Source organism: Terrapene carolina, unplaced genomic scaffold, assembly GCF_002925995.2.
Source record: "Terrapene carolina triunguis isolate 2854851 unplaced genomic scaffold, T_m_triunguis-2.0 Scaffold238, whole genome shotgun sequence".
In the NCBI taxonomy this organism is placed as follows: Eukaryota; Metazoa; Chordata; order Testudines; family Emydidae; genus Terrapene; species Terrapene triunguis.
The window spans coordinates 15395571-15406511 of record NW_020664589.1 but is presented as its reverse complement, the minus strand read 5'-3'; the positions used below and the strand labels follow the sequence as shown (position 1 = coordinate 15406511).

At 39.3% G+C, this 10941-nt stretch overlaps 1 protein-coding gene across 1 annotated transcript in view; it reads right to left on the bottom strand.

Annotated features, from left to right (window-relative positions):
• RABGAP1 (RAB GTPase activating protein 1) overlaps positions 1 to 10941 on the bottom strand; it is a 114808-nt gene that overhangs the window by 19139 nt on the left and 84728 nt on the right. Inside the window, exons 15-19 of the mRNA XM_024211166.3 lie at positions 10467 to 10541; positions 7918 to 8043; positions 7460 to 7603; positions 1499 to 1540; positions 1058 to 1186 (exon numbers count right to left, since the gene is read on the bottom strand). Of these exons, the coding sequence (XP_024066934.2) occupies positions 1058 to 1186; positions 1499 to 1540; positions 7460 to 7603; positions 7918 to 8043; positions 10467 to 10541 (516 nt within the window). The remainder of the gene's footprint in view (positions 1 to 1057; positions 1187 to 1498; positions 1541 to 7459; positions 7604 to 7917; positions 8044 to 10466; positions 10542 to 10941) is intronic.

Here is a 10941-nt window from a genome sequence, read left to right as displayed (position 1 = left end):
GGGGCTAGGGCGGGGCTCCTCCCGTCCTCTTTTTTGCTTGCTGAAATATGGTAACCCTAGTTATATATTCTAGACTTATAGAAAGAGACCTTCTAAAAATGTTAAAATTATGACTGGCACGCGAAACCTTAAATGAGAGTGAATAAATGAAGACTTGGCCCAGCACTTCTGAAAGGTTGCCGACCCCTGTCTTATACATTCAGTTAACAGTCCCCAAACGAAGAGTGATACTGTGAACCTCCCACTAGGGCTGCTCATGGAAAAACAAAGCTTTCTACATTATTCAAGAGTTTCCAACTAGCTGCAATGCAGGTGCAGCAGTTTCTGCAGACAGCTCCACACACAGTTCTGCTTAGGTTAATTTCATTATAGAGGAATCCTTCTTCAGAGTACAAAAGAGCATAAATCAATGCTTATGGTGTAAAACTGCCCTCCCATTAACCTGCTACAGCCCACTGCAGAGTCTCAGGTTTAAAACAGTCAAGTACTCAACTTAGAGGATTTTTAACAGAAGCAAAAAAAAAAAAAATAATAAAAAATAAAAAAAAAATCAACATTAGGAACATAGAAGCTTCAGGATCACTTGCCAACCTTGATTAATTTGGGAAATTTTAAATGCAAGGTCATCTTCCATTTGCCTCCCAAGTAGATATACAGAATTTATAGTACCTATCAATGCATTTTTAATGAGCTCCTTGCTGTAGTATACAATTAAATATAGCTCTGTTCCGTTCAAAAGGACCATATTTTCTGCCTCGGCACTGTTTACTTTGTTTCAAGTGTGTTGTTCCCAGTTGTCTCCAGGAGAGACACTGCTGGCCATTTAGCAGAAATCATTGGAGAAAGACTTGAGCAAATAAATGCTTTTCTGCATATGCAATATGTGTAGTTTTACGCAGATTTTAAACTTTATTGGAGTGTTTTTAGTAACTTAAGCTCTATTTGTTTCATTGCAAAGCATCTAGAGGTAGATAAATCACAAAGTTATGTGAACTCTCTGCCAATATATACAGGATAGACAAATGCTGAGAACAACTTGCTGGCCTCACATGTTTACCTTCATATTGCAAGCTAACTCCATCAGCTTTTTTGCATTTTCCTCTGACCGATATCTCTTGGGCAGCTGTACACGGAAGAACTTTAAAGCCCCTTCAAAGTCCGTCAATAACAGGTCATCCTTGGTAGTCTAGAAACATGCAGAAAGGAAACAATATTTGCAAAGCGGATTTTGAAAAATAGCTTCAATAACAGATGCTAATAAAATGAAACCACTATTTTGTTAAGCTCACGAGAAAGTATCTTTTAACCTTCTTAAAATAGCAACACGTGTTTCCACTTGCACAATAGGACATTTTCCACACATGGCACAGCCGCAGAGGCAGTGCATGCCAGACAGCAACAACAATAATACAGGAAGATTTTTGATTATAGTATTTTTGTAATACAGCCAGTACATGGTGATGTATTAAATGAAACAATGTTAAAGTTGGATACTCACTTTTAATAATCCCAATGCAACATTAAAAATAACACTTATTCCCTAAAGAGAGAAAGGAAAGAAAAATAGAAATAAGTCAACGTTTTCAATATTTACAAGCCTTGCTATTACTTTGTTCCCACACCTTAAAGTTACATATTTTTACTTTTTCCTATGAAAATGTGAATGTAGCATAAAAATATAAGCAGTAGGTTCATCAGATCAAAGCCCCGGAGAGTAAACTCACAATAAGGCAAAAATCCCCTGTGCCTGGCACTTTGCAGATAGCAAAAGGAACTGCCTCAAACACACACTGCAGCCTCTCCTCATAAGCTTCCCTTTGCCTGATGGAGAAAAGAATTCTTCCAAACTTCCTTTGCCTTTATGTCCAGTCTAATAATAAAAGATCCTTTTAGGAAAACTACATAGTCCAGTGGATTGTGGGGAGCTCAGGGCAACACAATTCATGCATTTAGCAACATAAAATAGTAACCAACAACAAAGCTACAGGTCCCACCAAAAGCTGCTGTAAATTAATAGCCAGTAAGACGCTATCTTCATATAACGTGGAGTTGTGTCTTAGTACATTCAGTTTTGCAGGTGGCAGAGCCACTGGCTAAAGCGGCCCTAAACCACACAAGAAATACGTCTTTCACTTGTCTAAAACATTCCTCCTGTTACACCCTCCCTTTCATCTCAAAGGATACAGAGAGAAGGGAGGACGGGCAGACACTAGTATGTGGTAACTGGGGTATAGCTTGGAGTTCTGCGATCTCTGAGGGATGGAAGGACTCCCTATGATCCAGGAACCTCTTTGTGCCAACTGGCAGAGGGCACAGAGTTGTACAGGGATCCCTTGAGTCAAGTATATGCACAAGTTCACCAAAGGTCTCTACTGAGAGCCAGTAGCCCACTGGTCAGCCTAAGCACTGCAAAATGTAAGTATAAGAACGGCTATACTGGGTCAGACCAATGGTCCGTCTAGCCTAGTATCCTGTCTTCCGACAGTCACCAATGCCAGATGCTTCAGAGGGAATGAAGAGAACAAGGCAATCATCAAGTGATCTATCCCCTGTGATCCACTCCCAGCTTCTGGCAGCTAGGGACATCCAGAGCATGGAGTTGCATCTCTGACAATCTTGGCTAATAGCCATTGATGGACCTATCCTCCATGAACGTATCTAATTCTTTTTTGAACCCCATTATAGTTTTGCCCTTCACAACATCCCCTGGCAACAAGTTCTGTAGGTTGACTGTGTGTTGTATGAAGAAGTATTCCCTTTTGTTTGTTTTAAATCTGCTGCCTATTCGTTTCATTAACTCACCCCTGGTTTTTATAGTCCTCTATCATATCCCCATTAGACGTCTTTTTGCGCTGAAAAGTCCCAGTCTTTTTAATCTCTCAGTGTATGGATGCTGTTCCATACCCTTAATCATTTTTGTTGCCCTTCTCTGTACCTTTTCCAATTCTAATATATCTGTTTTTGAGATGGGTTGACCAGAACTGCAAGCAGTATTCAAGGAGTGGGTGTACCATGGATTTATAGTGTGGCATTATGATCTTTTCTGTCTTATTATCTATTTCTTAATGGTTCCTAAAACTGTTCACTTTTTTGACTGCTACTTTACATTGAGAGGATCTTTTCAGAGAACTATCCACAATGACTCCAAGATCTCTTTCTTGAGTGGTAACAGCTAATTTAGACCCCATCACTTTGTATGTACAGTTGGGATTATGTTTTACTTCGTTAAATAAACTCTTGCTTGTTTTCATTATGAACATATCTAAGTGCTGTGTGTTAAACCGAGCAGTGATCTGATGTGAAACTGGTAAACTGGAGCCCACTGCTTCTTTGGGAACAGCGAATCTGTGAATGCTGTGTATCCAGTGGAGCAGGGGCTAGACACTCCAGGGAGTCGCTCGGAGGACTCAGGGGTTGGAGTGCACCTATTGCTAACTTGCAGAGGGACAGCAGAGCCTGCGTAGGCTACGGGGGGAGGGCTGGTGTTGTCTGTGGCCAGTGGAGTCAGGGAGCTGACCCCGAGCAGGCACAGACAAGGTGATAGCGAGGTGCCTCACAACCCCGGGTACCACTGGGAAGCATAAGACTCCCCCCTGTGTATTTTGTAATGTCCTCAGTCTACGGACACATCTGTAATGCAGTTTCTTTCCATCAGGTGGGTTTGGGAGTCAGTTCTCTTTAAAGAGTAAGCATCTCTCCACCCCGATCTGGTACACATTTATATTCTCCCATTTGCTTGTGTTTTGGAAAAGTAATGTTTCTGCTGTACAAGTTCCCCTAGCAAAATACTTGTTATGTTGTATTTGATTGTACGGTGTCCCAACACACCACCCCTGTTCCAGCACACACACACTGCAGCGGCTGTTCTCCTGTTGTCTGCTCGAAAGTCTCTGAAGGGGAGTTAGTTTAGACAGAAACATCCAACATTTTACAATAATTTTGTGCTAACGAGAGTTGCTATATTGATAGTTCCAACGAGCTTTCCCTACACACCACCCAGGCAACATGACTCTCTAACCTCACTTGGAGGGATCACCTCTATGGCTACCCAATCTCTGGCTCTCGGGTGATGGTGCCACCTGCTGTCATGAGACCTCCGACACACTTGATACTGGACATACAGATGGCAATCGTTTTCGGTCACTACGGTCAGGGCCTAGTTGTTTCAGAAGTGGTGGAATTTGCGGCAGAATCCACTTCTAGCCAAAGAACTGTGCTCTAGACTCTAAGTTTTTATGTAAGAAGAATTAAATCTCTAGCTCGTACAATGGCAAAGACAACCTTCAAACATTCAAAAACCAAATGCAAGTCGATGTGATGTTGCCTTCCTGAGTCTGCAGATAACACTCCAAGGCTATTGTTTGAGGCTAATTCCCATATATAAAGACGACAGCTTAAATAGCAACATAATCAAGTAGTTCACTGGTGATCATTTTATCAGAAACAACCAGCTAGAGTGCTTATATCCCACAACCCCAAGCCACCTCCTCAGCCCTCCTTGGGTGCCAGAAGCCATAACTGCTCTCTACTCAGGTGCCAAAAGCTCCAACTTTCTCTAGGCAATATCTAGAAGGCACACAGTCAGCACAAAAATCTGCAGCCTCCTGGAAAATTAAAATGTGAGGATAATGTATCGAATTCAATAGTTTTTTGTTTAATTTAGATGAGGCTGGTGGTGTGACACCAGAGTGCCCAAGAAACCAGGAGACCTTGCAGTGGAATTCAAGTCCAGCTCGAAACCCTGCCTTGAGTATAGGACTGTCTTTATTTTATTTTATTTTATTTTAAAGAATGTATTGGGCTACCTGCCACAAATGGGTGCTCTCCAATCAGTACTAGGTACTGTAGCAAATTTTATAGTCTGCTACAACCCAAGTATCAAATGATCAAGATAAAAAGTGTTCAGTATGTATCATCAGCTCTTCTTATCTGCTATCAGTACCACCAGATTTTATTATAGTTGGTTGATTGGATGCTTTCCCTTCTCGTGCCCTCTCTCAAACAGAAATCATAATCACTCTATGGAGTACAGACAGCAATACACCAAAGTGCTTTTTAGCTCCAGGAGAGATGCTCAGGTTGGAGGACGCACCGTTTTTGTCTTCAACGGGAGGTGGTCTAGGAGGGTTCCTATACTAGCTGGGTCTTGTCCTTATTGTTCAAAGAAAAAAAACCTTGACTCGTATCTCTACACTAGAAATTTCAGAATGGCAAAACTCAGCATTATTCTGATGCATTTTAATTTTTATTTCCTACCTGGTCAATTCAAGGCTGTTTAACATCTCAATATAGTAACCTCCCAAAAGCATCAGATTCAAATATAGCAGCGTAATAGTTCCTTTGGCCAATGTAGTATGTTTGTTTTCTACCTAAACAGGAATTACCCGCTCTGTTGATCTGTTTGTAAAACATCTTATTTATATGCGTAGAAAAAACCCCTGCTAACACCCTTTAATAAACCCCAAAGGCAAGCTGCCTCTCTCCCCTCCAAAAAAAAAAATCGATGAACTTTTAAGGTCAGACACTACAGATGAGGTGGTGTTCTGGATAGTTAATACCTCCTCTATGTCAATACTCCCTTTGCCATAATGAATAGTATACAAAGAAATATAAAGTTCCCTTTTGTTAACACTGCTCATTTAGCTACTTTATCCTAAGGGGCAAGGGACTTTTTTTCTTAGACCCTTTTCTGATATTGGAAAAAATTTATAATTCCTCAGGTGGGAAAGGAAGGTAAAGATGTGATGACTGAGAAAGTCAGTCCCCGTACACTTCTCTCCCACCCCCGCAAAAATAGCTACAGCATAAAAAAAGATTACAGCTACTGAAGATTGGAAAATGAAAATATCAGTTATGCACAGGGGGCATGCAATATTCTGGCCAACAGTTTAAGCATGTGTGCATGATTTCAATTTGTCCTTCCCACCTCATTATTCAATCCCACATCTTTTATGGATCCTCTCTTATTCCAGATTATATAAAAGGGGGAACTTACTCACAGTACAATACTAGAGTATCTGGCAGCTCTACCTCCCATATTCTAGACTTTTATTGACATTATGGTTAAGGGCTTGGTTTTCTCTCCATCCCTTATGTCTTTGAGTTTTGACTTTAACAGCAACAAATTAAGACTAAACTTGCTTCTATCACTTCTGTTAGCAGTAGAGCTAGCGCTGTGTTACAGTGGTGTTCTGGATTTCACATCTGATTAACTCTCTTACTTTCAAAAATCTGGGGAATTCTTGCTATGGAGAAAAAATGACTAGCTCTTGAAGACGGCCCTATTCTAATTATTCGGCTACTCATTAACTGAACTGAAATCGGTTTATTAAAATAACTGATTAATTATTTAAGTGTCCCTTATATTCAGAAGTAGAATCTACTTCCGCTTTACAGGATATCTTAGCTCAACATGCAGAGACCACTTTTATGCCATCTGTTGCTTTTTATTACACTAGCATCTAGGCAAAGCAAGCAGCAGGTTCCAGAGAAACATAGCTACATAGGGAGCAAAACACTGACCAGGAGATTTATGAATGCAGCAATCTTTAAACAAAAGAAATAGAGCAGAACTTTACTATTTCACGCTAATGACTAGGAGATCCACTGAGAAATCATGCATTTTAGTAGTCAGCAAGTAAGCAAACAAATGATTAAAAAAACCCAAGGGCACTGCATTGCAAAATGTGCTGTATTCATTCATGTTTACAAGGGTAATTTAGATTTTACTTAAATTACTTCCTAACATACTGCTAACTATACTGTTATAAAAAACAACTAAGTCTTCTTAATACATGATTTCACTACAAAGAATTTTGCTATTAAATATATGCTGAGAAATTGAATGAGACCTCAGTTTCTTTGGAGGGAGAGTTATCAGGCCTATGAGATTACCAAAGTGAAAATTAGCATAGTCAGGCTGTAAATGCAGAGTACTTCAGTACTCTAGGGATGCCCTAAAATTGTCTATCATTACATGGTATTTACACATAAAAGTGGCAACAAAAACAAAAAAAAGTTGTTTTTTAGATCTAAAAAACTAGAAACATAAAATTATTTCCTCCATAACACTGTGTTCTTTTTATATAGGGTTTACAAATGTTAAGAGATTACATGCACAAAATTAACCTCTTTAGCCTGTAACTAATGTATAGAATGACAAAAGACATAATGATGCTCTAAGAAATAGAAGACTTCAATCTAAAACCAAAAAATGCCATCAACTTTAATTCTATGATAGAATATCCAAAAAATGCTGAAAAAACACATCCATTGCTGCAGAACAGTTTTTATGTAACAGTTTAAATTTTTATATGGGAAATTGTACTTCAAGCCTCAGTTGTCCAGCACTCAAAAAACAGACGTGAACAAAGAATGCAATCAAGCTAGACTTGATAGGAAGAGTCCATCAGGAGTTGCTGCAGGTACAAAGTTGTATAATTGTACGTGTAATACATACCTCACATAATAGCAAGTCAATAATATGGAAGACCATGTAGAGGGGGAACTTTGCAGTGAATAGGGTTAGAAACCACTGGGAGGCATACATGTGGGCTTCAAGGCTGATGTCCAGAAAGTGGTTGTAGAGATCAGGAATGCATTCCTTAAAAAAAAAAAAAGCACACATTAATTTGGATTTAAAGGCAGCTGTTTATATCATGCTTATAATTCTCCAATCTACAAGAGAATGGTACAGCAGAAGAAATATTTAATGCTATCCTATGGCATTTTACAAGTTGCAACTGGAATAATTATGCTAAAGGAAGTTCTTTCTCTGGAACAATGTAGGTGCACAGCTGTCCTCTATCTCAATCAAGGGTATAAGAAGAATGTGCAAAAACTATTCACTTGTGATAAAATGCTGCTCTCAAGCAACTAAATCTGACCTGTTCACCTCAAAGTAATCTGGACACTTACCTGCATGAGGCGCTCCAACTGATAAAACTTGCAGTGCAAATCTTCAAAGTTTTGTTTGAAAAGTTCCCTGAGTCCATAGTCAAACATGATTTTGACCAGAACACTGAACGCCTGCTCTTCAGGCATCTGTCAAAGAGAATAAATCTTGTTGACATTTTTATATTATTCTATTTCCTTCCTTCATCTTGCTCTTACCATCAAGATACCAACCGTTTTTCATAACGGATAAGGATAATTGCACACATCATAACAACTGGATTTAGAAACGGTATCTTACACCTGCTAGGTGTGACAAATTCCCTCTTAGTTCCTCAATTTAGAAACATACAATTCAACCTTAAAGATCCCCAAGGGTTCTATTTCATGCAGTAGCTGTCCCAAATCTGGTCAATGACTTCAGAATCAAATTATACTCCTATAGATTGTGAGCCCAACCCATCCAGTTCCTCAGTGTAGTCAGCTAACACAGTTAAGATATGACCAGTACTTTTACAGTATTACTACAAGATGCTAAACGCACAGTAGCAATTTTTATTTCTACTTTTTAAAAATGCTGTTACTTCATTTGATGGTCTTTTATTCAAACTGATTAAAAAAGGGAGAGAGTCGGTTATTACTACCCAAAGTTCAGATTTGGCAGCTCTCTACACCGTTTTGGGACACTTCGCTCTCCCCCTTCTGCCAGCAGTTGGAGACAGAAACATCATTACTTGTCAGTATTTATACATCCTTCCTTGGCATCATAAAGCAGTTCTGTTCTTTCCACAGCAGTAAAGACTGACTCTTCAGGTCAATTACTTGTTCCTGTAAAGGTCAAAATATCTAACTCAAGTGCTCTATTATTCATCCACAGATGCAGTCAGTGAACTCTGAAAACTTTTCAGAGATGTTCCCATACTGGCAGTGAGGGACTTGCAGAAACTACATTTCCCTTTATTGCTCAGGGACTGCAGGGTGTACGCAGCAGTACCTTTTCCAATAACACAAGGTAACATGAATTCCATCACAGCCCCTAATAATCACACTCCAAAGACTGCCTTTCAGGAGGCTCAAAAAGTGAGAGAGAAACAAAAAACTGAGATTTTTAAGTTGCAGCCTTCAGTTTAACAGAGCTCATTCTAAGAAGAAACAACTAACATTAAAGAATGAGCTCTAAGAAAATGTATGAATGGTCTGTTCTTGTCTCTATGAGTCTCCTTAATCCAATGGGTGCCAAAAAGGTAGGCCGATAGAATTTTGGCAGCTAAAAGAAAGCATATCTATTAGTGAGCAGAGTTCGGTCCCCTTACTAGCAGCAAGAATAAACCTTTACTGCTGGTTGGGTTCAGAACAGTGCTGAAGAATTAATTTCTCCATCGGTTTTATTATACAGGTTACAGAGAATCAAAGCATTACAGTTAGATACTATCAGTCCATCTGACTTCTGTTTATAAAGAGTGTAGTTTATAATATGTTTCTGTATCCTCCTAAACTTCACAGAATTAGGGGAAAATATTACTCTGAAAACCATACATACTGTCAGTTGGAGAGAGAGGCACAAAAATCTTTATATTTAGTTCTGCATGGTAGCAGCAATCACTCAAAATTGGCTGCGGGGGGCAGGGGGAGAATATCACAAAATCCTACAGGGCTCAGGAACTGCAGTTTCAAATATGGACTTATGACAAAAAGCAGACACACTTCAAAAATATTGATCTAAAAATAGCATGTAGCTGCAGAAATTTGTACATTTTTTCACATAAGATACTCATGTTTGTGTGAAACATCTTAAGTCTCAAAACTTTCTACTCAGATGTACTTTAAGTGTAAAACAGATAGCAGCAGCTTTCGTAAGTTCAGACCACTCAATACCTAGATAGATAAGGGATCACTACACTAAGCACAAATTTACCCAATGCTAATAATTGAAAAATAATACATTTGAGACTCAATCTATTTTAATCTTGGGTCATTGACTAACATCTAAACCACAAAAAACAAGGCCCAGAATAAACACATAGCAATGTTCAAACCACTAAGAGTTAATAAACTCACACACTACTAACATGCTGCAGAATATGTTCCTGTTTAATCCAAAAGCCATGGCAACCCGTTTGACCTTATGATCAACACCAATAAAAGCTCTTCTATAAGCTTACATTGAATCAGAGATACCCTCCCCCTGCCCATGGGTACCTTTACAAGGAGTTCATAGGTGGCCTAAACCCTAAAGTCATTTCTATCCAGACAGCCTACTTTGCATAAACAAAGGAAGAGAGTCTGATCTGAGCTTAAGACAGCTTGCGGTGGAAAGGAAGCTAGAACCAGAAGCAAAATGAAGTGAACACTGACCACAAACTCATTATCGATGCTGCAGTGAACTTTAAATGGAACATGCTTCTCTTTCCCCCAAAGTCATAATTATGGACAAACAAGCACTTGAGTAAATAAGCAGGGGATTTGCTATGGCACGAATATGAGTGAATTTGAAATGAGTTCTTCTGGATAAATTGGAGCATTGTTTTGTCTGAGGCTTACAATAAATGGGAGTGTTGGGAGGGGGGACTTACATGCAGAAGCAGCACAGCGGCAAGAAATGACTGGCCTTGGCAATAGCCAATCTCTTCATCATAGACGGAATAGGCCTGAAAAGAGAATCAATATTTTAAGATGTACACTCTCCATAGAGCAGAACTGCACGAGGAAAAAGTTAAGTACTGAAGGGTATACCTTCAGTCATGACTGGACTGTGATTCCAGGATATGGTTTAGCTGCTATGTTACTACACAATGATTAATCCAAAGAAAAAACTGTTGTCTGGAGAGCAATTGTTGATGGCCAGCAGAGACCTGGTTGATTGCATGGTGCTGGACCATTTTCAGCTGCTAACTCACTCTGAGGGCTTCTTAAAGTACACGAAATCACTTTCCTAAGATTACTTTTACAGAGCAACAATTGCTGTAGTTGTAATCAGGATGTCAGGAGCTTATGAATCACATGAACACAAGTGAGGAAGGAGTAAGACTACCTCTCTATTAAAAGGCA